This window comes from Oncorhynchus kisutch, linkage group LG9 (assembly GCF_002021735.2).
Source record: "Oncorhynchus kisutch isolate 150728-3 linkage group LG9, Okis_V2, whole genome shotgun sequence".
Taxonomy (NCBI): Eukaryota; Metazoa; Chordata; class Actinopteri; order Salmoniformes; family Salmonidae; genus Oncorhynchus; species Oncorhynchus kisutch.
The window spans coordinates 14,453,918-14,477,842 of NC_034182.2; the positions used below are offsets into that span (position 1 = coordinate 14,453,918).

Genomic DNA, 23,925 nt, shown 5'->3' on the forward strand with positions numbered 1-23,925 from the left:
CGCGTTTAGCTTTTTTATTTGGATATGATATTTAGGAGTCTCTCTATATCCAGTAATTGATAGTTGAATGTTTTAGCACCTTGTACATTCCAGTATTGAGTCAAATTGTGTATGATGGCTAGCGCAGAAAATATGTGTGTTCTGCACAGTGTCCAATAATTTACATTTTAAATCAGCAGACACCTACCTATGTCATGAGAAACGACAGCGGATCCTCATAGGAAAGTGTCGTCCATGCCATAGACCTTAATCATAAAGGAAACAGTGACCTGACTGACTTCCAAGCCCTCTCCAACTTTCCTCTGCAACAACCTGCCTTGTCTTTGGAGCAGACTTGGTTACTGGGAAGAACTTTGTGACAAACGTTTTTTTTTCTTCAAAAGTGCTAATTAAATCAAATGTTTTTCTGATTGATTGATTCTCTCTCTCCCTTTCTCCCTCTAACTTGCTCTCCCTACCTCTCTCTCTCCCCCTCTCTCTCTCCTCTCTGCAGCCCTTCTGTGGTCTGGCGGCTGCTCTAAAATGCTTCCTCACCATCTTCCTGCTGTAAGTGTATCAGAGAGATCAGAGCGGCGTCATCGGCAGTACAATGACTCGGCACAAAGTAAGGTAAACACATCTCAGACCCCAGTGGGAATGGGCCAAGGAGAGAGAGGAAGGAGTCATATTTAATTAATATCTCATCAATTCAGGAAAACCACGCTCTACCACACTTGCAGACACATGCTGATATTGAGAAGTGCCCCGTGACCAGCTACATGGGAACCACATCATTCTCCTATCCGCCCGGCAGCTGTAGCCGTCTCAAGGCCAAGTGGCTGCTAATCAAATGGTCCAAACAGGAAGGTGATGTTAGGGCCGGTTAAGGTCAATGGCTGTTTACTGTCGTACGATGGATGGGCTGACCAGCCTGCAAGGCACAGCTGTGTTTTTTTTACAGGATAGCTCTATTTAGCTGTTCTGCAAATGGATGATGAGGTTAGGCATGGTATAAGGTTTTTGGAGAGTCATCCATGCCAGCTGATGAAAAAATATGTGTCTAGAATGAAGCATTGCACTGCAGTATGACTTTTGTGATGTATTAAAAATGATATAATTGTACAAGCATTCACATCATGCAGTCAAACCACTGTACCATAAATACTGTACACAGGGGAAGGGACTGGCTGAACCACTTTCGAAAGCAATTTATCTCACAGATATGCTGGAGTGGGGTTAATATGTAAGGGAAAACAGTGATGCCTGACTGATTTGCAGCACTAAATGGAAAGAGCTAATTTCAGAGGGAGGGAAGGCCGCCATATTGATTGCTTCCTGCCAAATCTCATTTGATGAAGAGGTCCAGGCGGAACACTGCTGGTGCCATTTGTATCTCATTTGCTCAGAGCAAGTCTGAGTCACTGGGTGGGGACACAGTGTGATGGTCACAGAGGAGGAAACCCTCTGGAGAGGAAGGAGGGATTCATGGGGGGATGAGAGAGATGTTCATTATGCATGCTCAACAGGATCAGCCTGAGGAAAGAACTGTTCAGAATCACTGATCTACAAATCACCTTGCATCAATAATGCGAGAGAGAGAGAGAGACAGAGAGAGAGGGGGGGGGGGGGGGGGGGCAGAGACACTGAGGGTGTAAGAGAAAAGGCAGGAGAAAGACAAGCAGAACTCTAACTGCCCAAATTGATTAGAAGGTAGGCTATATTTTCAAATGTAGGAAATGGATTGTCTAGTTAAGCCTACAATGACAGTGAATGAGTAAGGTTGTTTCAGTTGGCAGAGTGGATAGCATGTTATTACAGTTAAACATGTTGGAAGTACATTTGCCTGTAATTGAATTGGACTCCATAACGGAAAACTAAACTGAAATTGTGTATGTGCTTGCTACTCCCTAGAGATTATGAAAATGCAGCAGAAAGAGGGTACATTTTTTTCAGATTGCCACTAGGGGAAAGCAAACACCAAATACTGTACATTTCAAAAGTATCTCATTTTAGGTAGAGGTGAACTAGGCAATGTTGACTAGGCATTTTTTGCAAAACAAATTAAGATGCAGTTATTACTTTATATTAAAAAGTTAAATTACAGCAATAGGTTGATGGGTACAAATTGTATCATACAATTGAATAGGCTCTCGTATGCTTCGGTCCAGACACATTTGAATATCTTTACAGACACGATTATAAAAAATATTTCCATAGAATCTAAAATCATGAAATCTATGTGCACTCTTATGGTAAAAACATGTATTACTTGTGATAATAGCTTATATGGCTTAGAGACCCGTTTCATACAGAAACCGTTTTTTTTTATGGAATACTTGGTTCTTAGTGGTAAAATACTGCTTTTGGTCTTTGGACTCTCCTGAGTGATTGTCATATTATCTTTTTGGCACTAAAGAAGACATCGTCATAATCTCTGGTATGACATCCGGGCAGGCATTGCCAGGGATGCTGTTGGCATGGTTACCCTAAGAACAGGTGCTGTAGACCATTACTTTCTGGCTGATGTCATTGAGCAGCTGGCGTGCCGTTTTCTCCAGCCCGGCCAGCTGAACTGTCTTGGCCTCCAGAGTACGCTGGTTGGCCGCATACGACCTCTCCAACTCTGGAAACACACAGTGATGTCATTAGAGAGTAGGTGTGTGTGTGCACGCGTGTGTGCATGTGTGCATGTGCATATGCATGCATGCGTGAATTTACGCATGTGTGTGTGTGTGTGTGTGTGTATGCATATGTGTGCGTGTGTGTGTGCGTGTTACCTCTGAATCTCTGTAGTTTTACACTGGACTGGGTGAGCAACTCCTTGGCCTCCTGCTGCAGTAGCTCCGCCCTCTTCCTGGCGTCAGACACGCCCTCTGCCTTCGTCACCACCAAGCCCTCCACAACACTGTATTTACCCTTCACCTCCAAGTCAAACTCCTACACGCAATAAAACACACACACACACACACACACACACACACACACACACACACACACACACACACACACACACACACACACACACACACACACGCACACACACACACGCACACACACACACCGACACACAAAGCAGAAAGCAGAAAGCACATTGAGAATGGGTTGGCAGGTAAAATTCTTGGCTATGTTTGTGCATGTGTGTGTGCATGTGTGTGCATGTGTGTGTGTGTGTGTGTGTACCTGCAGGGCCTGCTCTGCGTCCTGCCTAGCGGTCTCAGACAGTCTCTCAGTGTGCTGTGTGTGGTGGCTGGTGCCCAGGCTGCTCTCTCTCAGCAGAGTCACGTCTCTCTCCAGCTGCAGCAGACGCAGTGTGGCGTTACTCAGACACAGCTCCGACTCCGCCGTCTCCGACTCTACCTGTAAACACACAAACACATGTTAAAATGTATTCAAGCACAGGCGCAAACACACACACATGTATTGGTCTTCTATCCTCGTGAGGACCTAAAATCCTATTTTCCCTAAACCTATTTCCCCTAACCATTAGCCTATCCCTAATCTTACGCCTAACACAAACCTTAACCTGTAACCCTAACTCTTAAGCTTAAAATAGCCTTTGTTCTCATGGGGACATGGGGAATTTTTGGTCCCAACAAGGAGTCACCAGCCCACACACACACACACACACACACACACACACACACACACACACACACACACACACACACACACACACACACACACACACACACACACACACACACACACACACACACACACACACACATACTCATGTATGCATGCACACACAGATGCAAGCACACACATCACACAATACACACTTTTATAGATCTTGTATGGAAAGTGTATTTCTACAAAACTCCCACATATCTCTCAATGCATAGCCTGAAAACTCTAAAAACATGAGCCTAATATAATAAAACCACAATCAAGAGAAGTGCCCCTGTGTGCTTAGACACAACTGAAGCCCTGGTCAGAGGTGACTTACAGATGTGATGAGGTCAAGTGTTCCCCTGGTGTTGTTGTGGGCCTGTTTGACGGCATCGATGGCAGCATTCTGAGCACGCTCAGTCGTTTCCAGAGCTTCCTTCACCAGGGCAGCTGTCTCCTTCATCTCAGACACCTCCTGACTGAGAGGAGATTGTATGTGAATTTATCAATGTGGTTCTGTGTGCATTTATTAGGGAAAGGGGAAAGTCAGTTGTGCAACTGAATGCCTTCAACTGAAATGTGTCTTCCACATTTAACCCAACCCCTCTGAATCAGAGCAGCGCGGAGGGCTGCCTTTATCAACATCCACGTCTTCAGCGCCCAGGGAACAGCGGGTTGACTGCCTTGCTCAGGGGCAGAACGACAGATTTTTACCTTGTCAGCTTGGGGAGTGTGTTTTAGCCTGTGTGTGGGTCTGTATGTGTTTGTGTTTGCCTGTGCTCGTTCGTGCTATGTGTGTGCATTTGTGTGTACGTGTTTTTGTGCATGCGTGCATCTTACCTGGCGGTGCGGGCCTGCTCCAGCAGCCTCTCTGCAGTGTGTATGTCGTTGGCACTCTGACTGAGGATGTCCTCCACGCTGGTGAGGGTTCCCACCCTGTCTCTGATCTCCTTGGTCAGGGCCTCCAGCTGCTCGGGCGATGTGGGCATCTCCAGGGCCAACACCTCATTTGAAACCGCTTCAATAACCTCCACTTTGGCACGGTCGTCTGTCACCGTGGAAACAGAGCTAATTAGACTCAAAGAGCCATACACAGGGGATCTACCACAATCAATTACAATCAGTTCTAATCACAAGCATAACCAATCATGAGGAAAGAAGAGCTGGAGCCCTGATTGTCAGTGATAATTTAGTTTGTCTGTACAGTACACTGAAAGATTGAGGCCTGCTCTTTGAAAAATGTGTGTATATTCACTAGTGAGTAGGCCTCGTATCTCCTTGATGAGGCTGCGGAGCTGCTCGTTGCTCTGTTCCACTCTATCTCTGCTCTGGTTGGACTTCAGCAGCACCTCTTGAGCATTCAACTTGGCCTCGCCCGCACGCACCTTCACCTCCCACACCTAGAGGGCGCCACAGGACATGTTAACTCAAACACAGTAAGGTAAACACTCCTCAACAGACCAATGCTTGTGCTGGAGCAAGCAGATATTCTATGCTCTAGTTACTATGATAATCATGTAAGTTATATGCGTGAATCTCAAGTTAGGATTCGGCCCGGAGTGTAAAAAACTACAGTTCCCACCATCCTAGAGAGCTTGTCCACTTCCTGCAGGGTGGAGAGGATTTCCTGGTCGAAGTCCTTGGCTGTTTTCAGAGTGCTTTGTGTCTGTGTGACCAAACCCTCACACCCCTCCCCACCACAGCGAAGGTTGCCGTCCTCCGACACACACCCCACCCCTCCACAGGGGGACGCAGAACACCCCTCCTCCCCCCCAGCTGCTCCACATGTCTGCACAGAGAGAAAACACACCAATTGGGTAAGAGCACTGTAAAACCAGGGACCAATCAAAAATCAGTATGGTGAAGAAGTGCGATGATAATTGGCTACTGATAGGTCAGACTTACCTGCTTGCTGAGCTCTAATAGGTCAAGAGTGTTGAGCTCTGTGGCGAGCCTCTCCAGTCTCTCTGTGTGTTTCTGTTGTCTCAGGTCAAACTCCGCCTGGTTCTGGCTCAGTCTGGCCTCCGCTTCACGCCGTAGTGTAGCCGACTGTTCCAAAGTGTTGTCGGGGTAACTGGTGGTCTGATTGGCACGGATCTCCGCCCTCTTAGATTCCAAGTGGGCCTTGGTGATGGTGTCCATCGCTCCTGCATTACACAAATAAAACACACACACACACACACACACACACACACACACACACACACACACACACACACACACACACACACACACACACACACACACACACACACACACACACACACACACACACCACAGGGGTGTGTCAGAACTAGTAATGATATCATGCATACTGTACACCCTCTCTTTTCTCCCTCCTCTCTTACCCTCTATGTTAGAGTTCTTCACAGTCTTTATGTGGTCTCGAATGTCTGTGACTGTTCTCTCTAGCTCTTGGGCCTGCTTTCTCAGTGCGTCCAGACTGGCCTCGGTGTCGTTGGCATTGACAACGAGACGGGACAGGGAATCCTCTGAGACGTTCAGCCTCTCGTTCAGGTCTGCCACCAGCTCACTGTTACACACACACACACACACACACACACACACACACACACACACACACACACACACACACACACACACACACACACACACACACACACACACACACACACACACACGCACACACACACACAGAGAGAATAGTATTTTCATTAGAGTTGACCTGGACTGACCATAACATCAAGCATCCGAACAGATCATTTCAACGTGTAAATGTATGTATGCAGGTGCGTGTTTGTGTGTACATACGTGGCCTGCTGCATCATCTGTTGTACATCTTCCATCTTCTGTATAGCAGGGTTGTTCTCTACTATAGCACTGATAGCATTTGCACTAAACTCCAGACTGCTAATGGTGTCTTTGTACGGCGTCGTCACCCCACTGGTCTGGAGCTCTGTCACATGATCCTTCAAACGCTGAGTCTGATTGGACAGTTCCCCTACCACGCGGTCCCACTCGGCAAAGCACTGGTGGCATCGTTCGCAGGCGGGGAACGTCCCATGGTACCCTCTGGCACACTGGTTACACCTGGGCCCAGACACACCCTCCACACACACACACTGGCCGGACGAACGGTGGCACTGCTCGCTGGCGATGCCACGCAGGTCACAGTCACACGCTGGAGGGAGAGAAAGCGGAAAGAGGAGAAGATAGAAAAGGTTAAGCACATACACATACCTATAGTTGACTTGAGGTGAAAACAGTTGTGATAGTGGAAAGGAAATGAGGGTACAAGGAAATGAACTCATAGTAATATGATAACAGGTCTGTGCCCTTTAAAAGCCCCCCCTAAGGAAACTATATTATTAACGTCTCAACAGTCCTGCGTTGCGAGTAAATAAACCCACAGGTAGCCGTGACCTATAAACTCTATCACCATTTTGACCCCCCCCCCCCCCAGTCTGAAGCACAGCAGAGACAAGCCCTCTAACCTCTAGAGTGGAGGAGAGGAGAAGGTGAGGAATAGAGTGATGGAGTAAGTCACAGTGAAAGAATGTGGGGAATGGAGAACAGGAAAGGGTGTATATACGCGGTTAGCAGCCATTACTGTTGCCTGAGCTTTTGAAGAGGGTGATTGATGCACCAGAAAAATATATATAATCAACATACAATTATAAAGCAACCAGCTGCAATAGGATTGTGAGTTTGCTCAACATTTGATGTACAAATCATTAAGAACACCTGCTCTTTCCATGACATAGACTGACTATGATCCCTTATTGATGTCACTTGTTAAATCCACTTCAATCCGTGTAGATGAAGGGGAGGAGACAGGTTAAAGAAGGATTTAAGCCTTGAGACAATTGAGACACAGATTGCGTATGTGTGCCATTCAGAGGGTTAATGGTTAAAGACAAAATATTTCAGAGCCTTTGAACAGGGTATGGTAGTATGTGCCAGGCGCTCCGGTTTGTACCAAGAACTGCAACGCTGCTGGGTTTTTCACACTCAACAGTTCCCTGTGTGTACCAAGAATGGTCCACGAACCAAAGGACATCCAGCCAACACCTGAGTCCCGAACAAACATTTGGAGTCTTGAACACTCAGTGTCGCTGAACCAACATATATTTTTAAGTTGAATTGTATGTTCACTCAACTTTGAATTTTAGGTTGAGTGAACATACAATTCAAGTTGAGCATGTATTCTATATTATTTGTATATTTCCCAGTGTAAAATTAACTCTTTATGACAATACATTACATACGTACATCGTAAGGCCTTTCTTTGAGGGCCTAGTTACATCCTAACACAGTGGTCTGAAACTCCTGTTTTACAGCCTGCAAGTCACATTATCCTGGCTTGCAAAGTGATGTGTAATTCCTTTTGGAGTTAGTCACCTGCCACGGTAGTCGTTCTCAGTTAGTCCTTTTTATCTGAGGACACACACATACACACACACACACACACACACACACACACACACACACACACACACACACACACACACACACACACACACACACACACACACACACACACACACACACACACACTCCCTTGTGGCTGAGCCCTGCTTATATGGTCACCATGACCCAGAGTGCTCAGGCTTAGGGCTGCAACCGCTATTGTTACACTGTAAACACAACCACATACTACCTACTGTGACGGTAGTGAACCTAAACATGACTTGAACGGCTGACAGTAACATGAGTGACCACACCACTATACACAAAGGCGGTCATGAACAGACAACACGATAATCACAGCCACACACATGTGGTTGAGCCTGTACCAATGGCCGTGACATCTTAATTCACACACACACACACAGACGCCGTCGTCAAGCCTGTCACTTTACTCTGACCTACTCTGACCTCTTAAATCAGACCATGGCATGATGTGGGTTAAGAGGGTCATGTGTCAATCCTCAAAAGTGTCTCTCTTTATCTCTCTCTCTATGTCAAACACACACACACACACACACTCATACACATACACACACATGCATGCAGTATACACACAGAGCGATGATAGGGCGAGGACAGAGCCAGGAGGCCAGACTAACTTTACAGGCAGTTTGGGAATGCTGCAGGAATTCCTAAGCCACAGGAATAAGACCACGACAGGATTTCTCTGATCGCTGGGAACATCTGCCTCTGATTCTCACATGAGCCAAGGAGTTATTCCCAGAATTTCACTCTCAAAATCTCCCCCCCCCTCTCTCCCTCCCTCTCTCCTCTCTCTCTCTTTCACTGTCTCTCTGAGGGTGTGCCAACTTCTATAAGACATACATTTCTCCAGATGCGGTGATTGATTGAAACTGGCCTGTTTGTCAGTCAGTTGTTCAGCAGGCAATAGACCATGTAGAGACATAGACAGGGAGGAGTAATTTATAGCCAACTAACACCACACTGGTGACACACATGCACACACTGATACAAGGACAGACATACGCACGAATGCACACACACACACGCAGAGGCACACACGTGCACACAAACACACAGAGCCAGACACATGCATACACACAATGTTAAAACATCACGAAAGCATGAACGCCACTTCAGTATCTCCAGAGACATCCACTCCGCTGAAGTCTGATAACACACACACACACACACACAAACACACACTGTGAGAAAACTGTAATGCAAAAAAAAATATATAAAACCCAGCCCAGTCACTCATGGGAACCACTGGTCATGAGAACGAGACCGTGAGAGGCTGTTTACTCAAAGAGACCGATGCAAAACACACAGAACCCCTCTCTAAGAGTGTTTCTCCAGACCCCAGTAAATTCAGAGAGAGACCCACTTGGAGAGGAAGCAATGGCGCTCTTCGATACCCTGTTGCACATGTTTCAGCTTCATGATGTTTAAGGCAGTCATGGGAAGAAATCCACACACATACTTTGTACTTTCTACTGCTACTCAAAATCCCAGCCAGCGTTACTTACCTTGACATTTGACCTCAGGGTCTCCCCAGAACTTATCTCGGCACTCGTTGCATTTTCTTCCCCCAAAACCTGACCTGCACGAGCACTGCCCTGACAGCTAGAAAACACACAAGACAATACAAGACAACACAACATGTCAGCATTATGAACATGCAATATACACTGAGTGTACAAAACATTAAGAACACCTTCCTAATGTTGAGTTGCCCCCCCCCCCTCACTTTTGCCCTCAGAACAGCATCAAATTGTCGGGCATGGACTCTACAAGGTGTTGAAAGCGTTCCACAGGGATGCTAGCCCATGTTGACTCCAATGCTTCCCAGAGTTGTGTCAAGTTGGCTGGATGTCCTTTGGGTGGTGGACCATTCTTGATACACATGGGAAACTGTTAAAAACCCAGAAGCATTGCAGTTCTTGGCACAAACCGGTGTGCCTGGCACATACTACCACACCCTGTTCAAAGGCACTTAAATATTTTGTCTTGCCCATTCACCCTCTGAATGGCACACATACACAACACTTGTTTTTAATTGTCTCTTGGCTTAAACATCCTTCTTTAACCTTTAACCTCCTCCCTTTCATCTACACTGATGGAAGTGCCTTTATTAATACATGTTCATGTTCAAAATGGTGCCCTCTCCTCAAACAACAGCATGGTATTCTTTCACTCTAATAGCTACTGTAAATTGGAGAGTGCAGCTAGATGAACACGAATGTAAGCTTTCTGCCCATATCAGATATGTCTATGTCCTGGGAAATTGTCTTGTTACTTACAACCTCATTTGAATCGCATTAGCCTACATGAGCTCAACTGTCCCGTGGAAGGGACACCGATCCCGAAGAGGTTTCAACAAGTCACATCAATAGAGGGTTATAGCTTTCGCCTGGATTCACCTGGTGGACAGTGGCCTGTATTGTATACAGAGTTTCAGAGTAGGAGTGCTGACCTAGGATAAGATCCCAGGTCAAGATAAGTGTTTACGTTAATACAGCGTATTGAAACTCGTGGTATACAGACCACATCAGGCCTGCAAGTCACATTGTGCTGGCGTGCAAAGTGTTGTGTAATTCCTATTGGAATCCAGCCAGAGTGAGGATATCCAGCATTTGGAATTTGTATTCACCCGTAACCTGCACTCAGGATAACTGCCAGGGTTGGGAAGACTAAGACATGAGACGACATAAAGCACGGTTCCCCAACTGGCGGCCCACGTTTGGCCCACCTAGTTTTCTGATCCAATTTTTTTAAATGGTTTTTATTGTTGCACATAAAATATTGTAAAAACACCAGTAAATCAACTCAAGGTGATTATTATTTAGGAAATCTGTTCCAAAATATTCACATTCATAATAAAGAGATATTTGTGATTGTATACAAACGTAAGCAAGCTTTGAAATTCTTCTGTTTTAGTAAAAATATTATTGCAAATGATTTGTCATTATGTTCCCGGCCCCCTGGCCATCCGCTTAAGAAAAAAACCATCCAACGGCTAAACATCGTCCATGATCCCTGAGCTAAAGCATCTAACCTTTTCAGTAACGGGTAAAATACGGGTCAAATAAATCCAAGTAACAGATTGGATTCGGTTAGAAAATGTTATTTATATTTGTGTAGCATAATATTAATTCATCAATTCACATGCAAAAACATAGATAATTCTAAAAATCTACCTGTAATAGAGCATGCTGGGAAATATGATCAAGATGGGCGTGGTTTTGGTTCAACTCTGGTTACTTACACCAACACTGGGGGTTCTTTTACACCACTGAGTGTAAAAATGTTACATTGAAAATCAACACCAGGTAACACTGGCCAAATGTGTGTGTGCTGTGTGTAGATGAGTTGGGTGACAACATGGGGTGTGGGAGTTGCTTTGGAAGGATGGGGTATTTTATTTTATTGAACTAGGCAAGTCACTTAACAACAAATTCTTATTTACAATGACAACCTACCAAAAGGCAAAAGACCTCCTGCGGGGACGGGTGATAAAAAAAAATATGTAAATAAATAACATGGAAATAAAGGACAAAACACACATCATGACAAGAGAGACAACACAACACTACAAAATGAGAGACCTAAGACAACAACATAGCAAGGCAGCAACACATGACAACACAACATGACAACAACATGGTAGCAACACAACATGGTAGCTGCACAAAACATGGTACAAACATTATTGGGCACAGATAATAGCACAAAGGGAAGAAGGTAGAGACAACAATACATCACGCAAAGCAGCCACAAACATCAGTAAGAGTGTCCATGACTGAGTCTTTGAATGAAGAGATTGCGATAAAACTGTCCAGTTTGAGTGTTTGTTGCAGCTCGTTCCAGTTGCTAGCTGCAGCGAACTGAAAAGAGGAGCGACCCAGGGATGTGTGTGCTCTGGGGACCTTTAACAGAATGTGACTGGCAGAACGAGTGAGGACAGTTGTGGCTCTCACCTCATTGCACGACGTCCCAAAGGAGTGGGTTGGGTCACAGTCACAGGTCTGGCAGCCCTTTCCGCTTCCAATGTTGAACGTATCAAGGGCACAGCGGTCGCAGTTCTGGCCAATCACGTTAGGCCGGCAGGGACACTGGCCAGTCTGCAGGTCACAGTGACACTCCCCCGGAGACGGACACGCCTCCGACATTGTGCCCACTGAATAACACATACACCCTACAGAGAGAGAAAGACAGTTACACACACACACACACACACACAAACACACACACACACACACACACTACATATATACACACACTGTCTAACTGTACTCACTCCTGCAGCTCTGGCTGGCGGCGTTGCCGTAGTAACCCAGCTTGCAGCGCTGGCAGCCATAGCCCTTGGTATGGTGCAGGCATTTGAGGCAGACGCCTGTGCGAGCGTCGCAGGACCCCGGGTCCAGCTGGTCGATGTTGTCGTTACACTGGCAGGGCAGACAGCGCCCGCTGGGCACCTGGGGGTTACCATAGTGACCTGGGGCACACTCGTCACACCTGGCTCCTACGGAAGAGAAGGAAAGGTGAATTCCGAACTGTTTACACACACAGACACACACACAGACACACACACACACCTACAGTTATTAACCCGTAAGGAAGCAGAACTGTCCATTGGCTGCAGTGAGTAGTACATTGTAGTCATGGCAAGGTTGTAAACACTCATAAAACAGTCATAGAACAATTGTAAACAGTCGTAAACAGTTACAGGCAGTGGACTGGCTTCCTGTTCCAGTGAGAGCGGTATCTGTGGGATCTCTCACAGACACTCACTGTCCCTGTAGCTACTACCTGCCCATTATGACCAGGAGCAGAGGGGATTCTGCTAGCTCTGTCATTTGAGGGAAAATGTGTACTAGGACTGGGAGAACAATGTATGGCGTGTTGTGTATGATGTGGTGTGTGTGTGGGTGCATGTGCGCGTGTCCGTGTGTGTGTGTGTGCGTGTCTAACCTCTGTATCCAGGGCTGCAGGCACAGACCAGCTGGTAGTTGTCGGCGGTCTGGTAGCAGCTGTCTGCGTACTGGCGCCCGCTCCCCGGCCCGTCGGGACACATGCAGGGGCGGCAGTGACCCCCCAAACCCAACACTGGGTCACCATGGTAACCATCCAGACACCTGTAGGCACGGGGTAAGACATGATAAGAGGCAAGGTAAACACTCACATACACACACACATGCGCTTGGTACTGATAAAGAGGAAGCATGACAGTGAAATATGCAGCTGTGCCCTGCACTGTGGTTTGGTGTGTGGTATATTAGCTGGCTCTAATTTTAATAAGGTATAGGGTATAATTTCACACAGTACCTTTCACACATGTGCCCGGTGGTGAAAGCGCGGCAGCCCTGGCACTCCCCGGTCTGAGGGTGGCAGTAGTCGCTGTTGCCGTTGCACTGACAGGGCTGGCATTGAGGGAAGCCCCAGTAGCCTGGCAGGCAGTGGGCACACTGACGCCCTGACGCCCCTGGAACACACTCGCACTGACCTGTGGCCTCGTGGCAGAAAGCGTTCACAGAGCCCGGAGGACTACACTCACAGCCTGGGGAGAGAGGAGGGAGAGGTGGGAGGGGAGGGGAGGGAGGGCGTAATAGGGAGAGGGGAAGGAGGGGTGGAGCAAAGAGGAAGATAAGAGGGGAAAAGAGAGTGGGAAAGGGATAAAAAGAAATACCACACTTTTGAAGTTGGAATTTCAACCGCAGGCTCAAAATAACCCTCTGCCTGACATTTAACCTCTAACCCCTGACCCCATGCTTGTCTGTCACTCACGTCTGCATCCTAAGGGGCTGAACAGGAAGGTGGCGGGAGCACAGCGGTCACAGTTCCTGCCTGCCACATTGGGCCGACACTGGCACTGCCCGCCGCTGGGGTCGCACACTGCACTAAAAGAGCCCTGGGAGTCACACTGGCACGCTATAGAGTAGAAGGGAGAAAGGGGGGAACGGGAAAGGGAAAGGGAGAGAGTAAAAGAGGGGGGAAAGATAGGGGAGGGGAGAAGAGGGAGGAGGGAAGATGTGTGTGTGTGTGTGTGTGTGTGTGTGTGAGAGAGAGAGAGGGAGAGGGAGAGAGAGAGAGAGAGAGAGAGAGAGAGAGAGAGAGAGAGAGAGAGAGAGAGAGAGAGAGAGAGAGAGAGAGAGAGAGAGAATGCAGAATGCAGAAATGTGAGTTGTTGTTGCGGTTTGAGTATTAGGAATGCTTCAGGAAGGAAATGATTGTTTATTAATGATAAACAGACAGACTCACGGGAAAACATGCGCTCATAGACACACACACAAACATACAGACTACCCCCCCGTCCCATCCGCCCCTCCACCGAACCCTAGACACACAGCCCCCCCAGCCCCGTCTCCTACCCATAGCCCCCTGATGTAGCAGGGCAGACACACTGAAGATGTAGTTGTTGCAGATGTCCGTCATGGGGCTCTTGATGACGCTTTGGCTGCTCTCCAGACAGCGGTACCTCTGGAACGTATCCCACGCCTCCACGCCCTGAGAACCCTCAAACAACAGCAGCTTACGCACCCGCGGAATCAACACCAACTACAGGGAGAGAGAGGGAGGAGGGAGAGAGAAGGGGAGGGAAGGGTAGGAGGAGAGCAAGGAAGAGACAGATACAGACCGAGGGCTTGTCTTAGAGATAGTACAAGTCTGTTATTCCACACTCCATTGACTATAACATGACTACTGTAGGGATGTTTTCCATAATGACTCGTGTGCTAGTGGAAACTACAGTTTATCAGACTGTATGGAGCGTGGTTTGTGACTGTTACTTACGGAGTCGATGAGCGTGTAGGGGCTTTGGACGTCACTGAGTGAGGAGTAAAGAGGCAGACTGAGACGCACAGTGTAGTTCCGCCCCTCCTCCAGACACACAGGCCTCGGGAGCAGCACATGTCTGAAACACACACGCAGAGGAGAGTACGGTTGAAACGGTAGAGGTGGTGTGTCGGTGTGTGTTTGTGTGCATGCGTGTATGTGTGTGAAGATGGTGTATGAAGGTGGAGGCCAGGGTGTATTGTAGGGACCAGGGAGATGTGTGTTACTTGGGTACCTACCTGGATCCTGGAAGAAGAGACACCAACTGCTGATCTCCTCCTTGAAGCGTGTTTTCACATGGACTGGCTGGCTGCCCCACTCTCATTGAGTACGGACGTATCACTCTGATCTCCACCTGCTCCCACTGATCAGGCAACTACAGCAACACAGGGTTAAGGTTAGATTTAGTGTCAGGGTTAGAATTAGGTGAAGGGTTACGGTTAGGAGAGTACATTTCAGGTTTAGGGTTAGGAGCTAGGGTTAGGGTTAAGGTTAGGGTTAGGGTAAGAGAATGGGTTAGGGTTAGGTTTAGCAGTACAATACAAGTGTGTGTGTGTGTGTGTGCGTGTGTGTGTGTGTGTGTGTGTGTGTGTGTGTGTGTGTGTGTGTGTGTGTGTGTGTGTGTGTGTGTGTGTGTGTGTGTGTGTGTGTGTGTGTGTGTGTGTGTGTGTGTGTGCGTGCGTGCGTGCGTGCGTGTTTTACCTGTGGTTCGTAGCGAATCAGCATGTCGTAGTCCATGGAGTCGGGTAAGTTGTTGATGTGGAACTCCAGGTGGGCTCCCTCAGGTACCTTGACAAACCCTGCCCCTGTCCAGGTAGGACTACGGTTCAGAGGATAGGGCCTGGGAACCACCGTCACACCCTGAGAGAGAGGTGAGGGAGAGAGAGATATGACACATTTAGAAAGATAAAGGCAGAGAGATTGAAAGCAAGAGGTCAACACACACACACACTCACAGGGCCGTGCTTGGCTTCCTCAGCCTCGTAGGTGTAGTGGTCCAAGGCGAAGAAGTAGTATCCTGACTCCACCTGGTCACAACGCCTCCCATACATGTGTTCTCGACACTGACACTGGCCTGATATCGGAGAACAACTAGAGATGGAGGGAGAGAGAGGTGGGACAATAGGGAAAGAGATAAATAGGGAGAGCAACAGAATGCGAAAAACTGATTGTTAGTGAATATCCAATACCTTCAAATACATTTCCGCAACCATGCATTTTTGGGCGGGGTGGAATTATGAAGAGTAGTTGTGCTGTGATTGGATCATATGAGTAGAGGCGTGCTGTGATTGGATCATATGAGTAGAGGCATGATGTGATCGGTTTAAAACATACTCATTGTTGACGGCTCCGCCCTGGTCGCAGTCACATGGTCTGCAGCCGTCCATGTCATTACTCAGGCCCCAGTGTTGCGGCTGCAGGAACAAAATAATAGAGTTATAAATAAACACACACACACACACACGTGGTCGGTAAGTCCCTCACCAGACACCGGTCGCAGTTCCTGCCGGTGACAAGGCGTTTGCAGAAGCAGTTTCCTGTGTCCATGTCACATGGGCTTCCTCCAGGCAGTGTGCCCAGGGGATTACAGGTACACTCTGCCAAAGACACACACACACACACGTCAAATACACAATGAGAGACAAAAAGATAGGAGTGTGTGTGCGTGTGTGTGTGTGTGTTAGACTCACGCAGGCAGCCGTTTGGTCCCTGTCCCAGGCCGTAGTGTCCCTGTCTACAGTGGTCGCAGCGCTCTCCCTCCACACTGGTCTTACAGCGACACTGCCCTGCTATCAGACCAGCGGACACGTCTGTCCTGCCGTCACACACACCACCCTGCAGGGAGCCCGTCGGGTCACAGCTACACGCTACAGACAGGGGGAGAGGGAGGGAGGTGAGTGAGAGAAAAAGACAGGAAGGAATGCGAGGGGACAGGGAGGGTAGGAGGGAGAGTGATGAGGCAGTTGAAGGAGACAGAAACAGAAAGAGTTTGGGGGGGGGTATTGGAGAGGGAGAGACGAAGGGGAGAAAAAGAAGAGAACAGAGACTCCAACAGTACATTAAGAGTGTTACGTTCAGAGACAGAGATCAAAGGGAGAGTTGAGAGTATGACCTCTGACCTTGATAGGTCAGAGGTCATAGGTGAGGCCAGCAAACTCTTGGCCCTTGTCATAGGTCACAGAGAGACGGTGACGTACGTTCACAGATGTTGGGGTCTCTCAGGTGTCTTTCGGGGTGCTGGTAGTAGAAGGGTCTGCACTGCTCACACTGACGCCCCATGGTGTTGTGTTCACACTCATCACACACTCCTCCACTCACGTTCCCCGTAGACAGATACACAGCCATGTCAAAGTGACATGACCTGGAGTGGTGGTTACACTCGCACACTAGGAGCAGGAGAGAGAGACAGAGGGAGATGGTGAAGGGTGAGGGGGGCAGAGAGAGAGAGAGAGAGAAATAGAGAGAATATTTTGCACTTCAAAAGACACTACCAACAGGATGGAATTAGGGAGATTACCCCTGTTGAATATATTTGACATATCTGGAACAGAATGATCCAGACTCTGTATATATCTGGCACAGTGTGATCAGTGTGTGTTTGTGTGTGTGTGTGTGTGTGTGTGCTTGTGTGTGAGTGTCTCACTCTTGCAGGCATTGGTGTTGCGTCCCTCTGCAGGCCTCCAGGGCAGGTCGTTGTAGAAGTCCTTACAGTGCTCACAGTTCAGACCCTCTGTGTTGTGGTTACACATACAGTGACCATGGACCTGGATACACACAGGCAGGCACGCATTCACACACACACGCACACGCACAGAAAGAGCGCGCGCGAGAGAGAGAGAGAAACACTCGTGTTAGAGGTGCTAGTCCCAAAGACAATAGAAAAAGCATCTACTCGAGTCATCTCCCTCTTAACGGTCACACAACCTATTAGGGGAATGTGTGCATGTCGTGTGTGTGTGTATGTTGTTTCGTGTGTGAGAGTGTGTGTCTGCGTGTGTGCTTCACTCACCATGCCCTCTGTGCCTACGTGTATCCCATCAACAGGGGCGCATTTGGAGGCATGTCCGTAGCAGAAGCAGTTGCCGCGGACGACCATGTCGAAGAGGGCATAGTAGTATTTCTCTGTGACCTCGTCTCTGGAGTCCAGCAGGTTGTCACCCAGTGTGTGGAGCTTAGTGAACTGGACACGCAGGTTAGTGATCTTCAGCATGTCTACACACACATATGGAGACACATACACACACACAATCAGGATAAAGGCACACTTACCCGTCCTAATGTAACGGCCCATCTAAAACAACAGTGGTACGTTATAGGAATGTTTCTGTAGGTCACTGTGTCTTTATATTAGGTTCTGGATCTTCTCCAAGCTCATCTCTATGACCTCTGACCCTAAAGATGTGGGATCCTCCTTCTGAAGGCTCCCTACACCCTACACACACATTCACTACATACTTAACATGAGGGGCCCTCTGTGTGTGTGTGTGTGTGTGTGTGTGTGTGTGTGTGTGTGTGTGTGTGTGTGTGTGTGTGTGTGTGTAGCTTCTACATGTGAAATTCTATAAGATGTGCCAGGATAACCTGACCTCTAACCCCTGCCCTGCAGTGTTGCCTTGACTACCGCCACTGCTCAGACTTTATTTATTTATACTTTCGGTTATTACACTTAGAAAATGATTTGTTGCAGTACTAACTGGATCATATGTAGCTAATGAGATATACCACCTCTGGCCTGGTGTTGTACTGTAGTTACTTACTCTGTATCCTGGGACTGTAAGGGTCTTCAATCTCAAACGCCGGGTCCAGCACCCTGAATATCACCTGATAGAGAGGGGGAGTGAGGGATGAAGAGAAGGATTGTAAAAATAAACATTTACTGGGTTATAAGTCAATGAGAGACTAACTCTGAATCATTCTGGAGCCACAGCTTCTACCCCCACCCCTTGCAAAAGCTCAAAGGCCACACAGATGCACACCTCTCCCTCTGCGGATGGCTCTATGTCAGAGTAGCGAGAGTCACAGATGATGTCGTCCACTTTGACCATGGGTCCCACGGATATCCCAGGGAAGGCGGACTCACAGTTATAGCTATAGTAACGGTACACCTGCCACTTCTCCCCAAAATCCATGGAACGCTCGATCACCATGGTAGCTGGACGGAACGTCTATCAATCAAAGAGATCATTCTAATTTGTAAACACAGAAATACAACAAATATAAAGGACTAGCTTCTTGACCACGTGACCCGACCAGGGATAACTCTGGGTCCTAATCTTATAACACAGAAAGAAAGAAAAAGAGCAAATGAGAACAAGAATGAATGAGAGAGGAGAGTCCAGACCAGAGAAGGAAACAGAGATACATGGAGGGCTCTAAAGGAAGCTGGATAGACTCAATACACTGATGCCAGCAGTACTGAGTATAGTGTTTTACAAGGGCCCTCTCTCCCATCCATCTCAAGAGACTAGGGTGATTTTCCACATACCTTAAACACAGCTGTGTGTGTGTGTGTGTGTGTGTGTGTGTGTGTGTGTGTGTGTGTGTGTGTGTGTGTGTGTGTGTGTGTGTGTGTGTGTGTGTGTGTGTGTGTGTGTGTGTGTCTGTGTGTGTGTGTGTGTGTGTGTGTGTGTGTGTGTGTGTGTGTGTGTGTGTGTGTGCGTGCGTGTGGCCACCTTAAAAGTCATGATGAGATGTGTGAAGTGGAACTCAGCTTCCAGGTTCAGTTGAATGGTCACATTCTCCACCCCTGCAGCACAGGGAAACAAACACACAACACACACACACTGAGAAAGACATCCCATGACAGACATATCCCTTAAGTCAAGGAGTTAGGAGTTACACACCCATAAAAACTCACTAGTGAGTCTGCCAAAATCTCTGCTAACACACACACCCACACACCCACACACCCACCCACCCACCCACCCACCCACACACACACACACACACACACACACACACACACACACACACACACACACACACACACACACACACACACACACACAGGAGATGAGCTGATTGGCCGTGTCAATTTGACCATGTCAATTGGTCTTTCTGCCACACCCATGTGACGAATTGATCCGTTGCCGTGGTAACATGTGCGTAGTGGGATCTCATAGGGACTAATGCACTGGGATAAGGAACCCCTGTTTTTCCATGTTTTGTCCTTCCTGTTATTCCCAGATCATCTGGTCATCTGGCTGTGGCTCCTTCCATGACTTAACTACAATGGACACTTTATCCTCCCCATCTGTCAGAAGACTCAGCAATGAATAAACAAACCCACTGTGTCTGTGTGTGTTTGTGCGTGCATGGGCTATGTGAGTCTGTGTTAGTGTTACGACTGTATGTGTGTGTGTGTGTGTGTGTGTGTGTGTGTGTGTGTGTGTGTGTGTGTGTGTGTGTGTGTGTGTGTGTGTGTGTGTGTGTGTGTGTGTGTGTGTGTGTGTGTGTGTGTGTGTGTGTGTGTGTGTGCGTGCGTGCGTGCGTGCATGTATGTATGTATGTGTGGGAAAGACAGTCCGGTTCCCATGCTCTCAGACAAGAATACCTCTTATTATGTTGCCCAGTTGCAAGTATGTGTGCGAGGGAGTGTGTGTGCATGATTGTATTACAGGGAACAATGCGGTCATGTGGTGTCGGCAGTGTTGATTTACAGCTGTTTCTAACACCTGTTCACGTGAGCATACCTGTAAATCCTCTGCCCTGAAGCCTGCTCTGATTAGCTGAGCTGTGTTACTCTGTGATCTGCTCTACTCACCGCCCCCCTGTTCCCATGAGATCACATTTAGAACACACTGACCATTCTCTCACAGCTGGACCTCACCATGACACACACACGTACACACATGTTTGTATTACTATCCTTGTGGGGACCGAACAATTGATTCCATTCAAAATCCTATTTTCCATAACCCTAAACCTAACCCTTAACCTAACCCTAAACCTAACCCTAACCCTAAACCTAACCCTAAACCTAACCCTAAACCTAACCCTAACCCTATTTGTTTATTTGGATTCCTATTAGCTTTTGCAGAAGCAGCAGTTACTCTTCCTGGGGTCCACAAAAAACATGACAAGTAACAAAACACTGATACACTGATAGACAAGGACAGTAACACAAATGTAAAATACAACGATATACAAACAATACAACAAAGAAATAATAGAAACAACACAACTAAAAAAGTATGTGAGCATTAGAGTGTGTCTATGTGGTTGTGTGTTTGTCCCCTCACAGTACCTGCAGTTCCATGAGTTGTTGTTTAATCCACTTTTGAAAGATCATTTTGCTGTTTGCCTGAGTAATTGGAGACGGAAGGGAGTTTCATGCGATCATGGCTCTGTATAAAACTGTGCGTTTGCCGTCAATTTGTTTTGGACTTGGAGACTGTGAAGAGACCCGTGGTGGCATGTCTTGTGGGGTATGTATGGGGGTTTGTTTATGCCGACAATCTGGAATAAAAAAAAATTGAAGCGAAGTAGTCAATCTCTCGTCAACCCTGAACCAGGAAAGACTGCCATGCATGTTGTTGATGTTAGTTCTGTGTGTGCAGTGTTCTGCTTTGTTTTGAGCCAGCTGCAGCTTTGTTAGGTCTTTCTTTGGGACACGACCAGAGCCTGAACAACTAGTACAGTTGATTTGTGACAATAAATTGCCGAACATCATTTTATAACAGATATACTCCTCCTCGTCTTCACAGAAACTTTGTCAATATGACTTGACCATGATAAATTACCATCCAATGTTATACCTAGGATTTTAGCTTCCTCGACTTGCCTCTACAGCCACAAACTTTATGTACAACTCCAGTTGAGGTTTAGGTCTTAGAGAATGTTTTGAACCAAATACAATACCTTTAGTTTGAGATGTATTTAAGACCCATTTATTGTTAATCACCCATTCTGGTACTGACTGTAACTCCTTATTTAGAATTTCAGTGAGCTCACTGGCTTTGGGTGCTGACATGTAAAGTGTGGGATCATCCGTATACTTAGTCATTCTAGCTTTGTGTAAGACCTGTGGCAAATCCTTTGTTAAAATAGAGAATAGTAAAGGCCCAAGGCAACTGCCCTGAGGGACACTGCACTGTACATATCTGATGTTAGAGAAGATTCTATCGAAGAACACACTCTGGGTTCTATTGGATAAATAACTCTCCAACCATGTGAAGGCAGGTGGTGTTTTTTCAATAACTTTTTATGATCAATAACATCAAAGACTGCACTGACATCTAACAACACAGTTCCAACTATCATCTTATTATCAATTTATTTGAACCAATCATCCGTCATCAGGGTCAGGGCTGTACAAGTTGAGTGCCCTTCTCTATATGCATGCTGAAAAATAGCATTGTATTTGGTCAAACACAACCCGCTCCATCAGTTTACTAAGAACAGGCAGCAAGCTGATTGGGCGGCTGTTAGAACCAGCAAAGGTGCCTTTCCTATTTTTAGGCAGTGGAATTACTTTAACTTCCTTCCACGCCTGTGGACACACACACTCCCTTTCGTCTTTGGTTAAAGATATATATATATATATAGAGAGAGAGAGAAAATAGGGGTTGCAATATAGGGTGTGTTTGTAAATTCAATCTGGAGCGCCAAAGCACAGAGTGCGCTCTGGGCGTTCGTAAATTCAGAGTGTTGTCAGATTGTCCATTCGGAAGTTCAGAGCGTTTCGCTCTCGGAGTGTTCAGAGAACATACTGGACGCTCTGGCCGAGGAGTAGGGTTGATCCGAGGGTTCTGACCTCACAACGGCAGTCAAGCACCTAAGCTAACGTTGAACTGGCTCTGAACATAAAGTATACAGCTACACCTCCCCCATTGGCATTCACGTATTTTCCGTAAATGCATACATTGCTACATCATCAGAATTAGCTAAGTGAGTTTCAGAGATGGCCAGTATATGAATGTTATCCAATGTTAGCAAGTTACTGAGTGAATCCAGGTGAAAGCTATGATCCCTTATTGATGTTTTTTATTTATTTATTTAACCTATATTTAACTAGGCAAGTCAGTTAAGAACAAATTCTTATTTTCAATGACGGCCTAGGAACAGTGGGTTAACTGCCTGTTCAGGGGCAGAACGACAGATTTATACCTTGTCAGCTCTGGGATTTGAACTTGCAACCTTCCGATTACTAGTCCAACACTCTAACCACTAGGCTACACTGCCACCACTTTAATCAGTGTAGATGAAGGGTAGGAGACAGGTTAAAGCCTTGTGTCATGAATATTACCGAAGGTGGCTCCCCTTCCTGTTCGGGTGGCCCTCGACGCTCGTCGTCGCCGGTTTATTAGATGCCACCGATCCCTTTTTCCTTTTCGTTTGTTTTGTTTTTCTAATTGTTTTCACCTGTTCCTTGTTGGGGTTTTGGGATGGGTGTTAGTTAAGTTCGTTTAGCCTGCTGGTGTTTGTGCGGGCTTGTTGTTATTGTACGTTAGTGGTGTATTGTTGATTTTGGGTTTTCGCTGTCCAGTGTTTGTAACAGTGGGTTGTTGTTGTTGTTTGTGCCTCTGTTTTGCGCTTCACCCTATTTTGTACCTGTTCCTGTTACGGAGGACAGTAAAACATTTTTCCCGTTTACCTTCTGCTCTCTAAGTCTCCACACCCATCACACCTTGAGACAATTGCGACACGGATTGTGTATGTGTGCCATTCAGAGGGTGAATGGGCAAGACAAAATATTTAAGTGCCTTTGAAGGAGGTATGATAGTAGGTGCCAGGCGCACCGGTTTGAATGTGTCAAGAACTGCAGCGCTGCTGGGGTTTTCAAGCTCGACAGTTTCCCGTGTGTCAAGAATGGTCCCCCACCAAAAGGACATCCAGCCAACTTGACACAACTTTTTGAAGCATTGGAGTCAAAATGGGCCAGCATCCCTGTGGAACGCATTCACCACCTTGTAGAGTCCATGCCCCAACGAATTAAAGCTGTTCTGAGGGCAAAACGTGGTGCAACCAAATGTTTTGTAAACTCAGTGTATATTAATATTGTCTATTCTTAGCCATTTCCTTGATAGCTTATCTGAGAAAAAACATATACACTGTATATATGTGTGTGTGATGTTGGGCTGAAGCTACTACCCCTGAGGCTTGGCT

At 46.9% G+C, this 23,925-nt stretch overlaps 1 protein-coding gene across 1 annotated transcript in view; it reads right to left on the reverse strand.

Annotated features, from left to right (window-relative positions):
• Window positions 1-23,925, reverse strand: part of LOC109896791 (laminin subunit beta-1) — a 29,424-nt gene continuing 5,499 nt past the window's right edge. The window contains exons 4-33 of the mRNA XM_031831951.1: window positions 19,491-19,564; window positions 18,795-18,983; window positions 18,576-18,639; window positions 17,828-18,030; window positions 17,462-17,582; window positions 17,016-17,204; window positions 16,509-16,685; window positions 16,303-16,415; window positions 16,153-16,232; window positions 15,774-15,909; window positions 15,520-15,678; window positions 15,057-15,193; window positions 14,776-14,896; window positions 14,355-14,541; window positions 13,771-13,914; window positions 13,312-13,543; window positions 12,958-13,121; window positions 12,284-12,508; window positions 11,964-12,181; window positions 9,513-9,609; window positions 6,364-6,733; window positions 5,940-6,124; window positions 5,497-5,738; window positions 5,174-5,380; window positions 4,847-4,991; window positions 4,432-4,639; window positions 3,929-4,070; window positions 3,160-3,336; window positions 2,757-2,916; window positions 1-2,602 (exon numbers count right to left, since the gene is read on the reverse strand). Coding sequence (XP_031687811.1) covers window positions 2,466-2,602; window positions 2,757-2,916; window positions 3,160-3,336; window positions 3,929-4,070; window positions 4,432-4,639; window positions 4,847-4,991; window positions 5,174-5,380; window positions 5,497-5,738; window positions 5,940-6,124; window positions 6,364-6,733; window positions 9,513-9,609; window positions 11,964-12,181; window positions 12,284-12,508; window positions 12,958-13,121; window positions 13,312-13,543; window positions 13,771-13,914; window positions 14,355-14,541; window positions 14,776-14,896; window positions 15,057-15,193; window positions 15,520-15,678; window positions 15,774-15,909; window positions 16,153-16,232; window positions 16,303-16,415; window positions 16,509-16,685; window positions 17,016-17,204; window positions 17,462-17,582; window positions 17,828-18,030; window positions 18,576-18,639; window positions 18,795-18,983; window positions 19,491-19,564 — 5,003 coding nt within the window. The 3' untranslated portion in view covers window positions 1-2,465. The remainder of the gene's footprint in view (window positions 2,603-2,756; window positions 2,917-3,159; window positions 3,337-3,928; window positions 4,071-4,431; window positions 4,640-4,846; window positions 4,992-5,173; window positions 5,381-5,496; window positions 5,739-5,939; window positions 6,125-6,363; window positions 6,734-9,512; window positions 9,610-11,963; window positions 12,182-12,283; window positions 12,509-12,957; window positions 13,122-13,311; window positions 13,544-13,770; window positions 13,915-14,354; window positions 14,542-14,775; window positions 14,897-15,056; window positions 15,194-15,519; window positions 15,679-15,773; window positions 15,910-16,152; window positions 16,233-16,302; window positions 16,416-16,508; window positions 16,686-17,015; window positions 17,205-17,461; window positions 17,583-17,827; window positions 18,031-18,575; window positions 18,640-18,794; window positions 18,984-19,490; window positions 19,565-23,925) is intronic.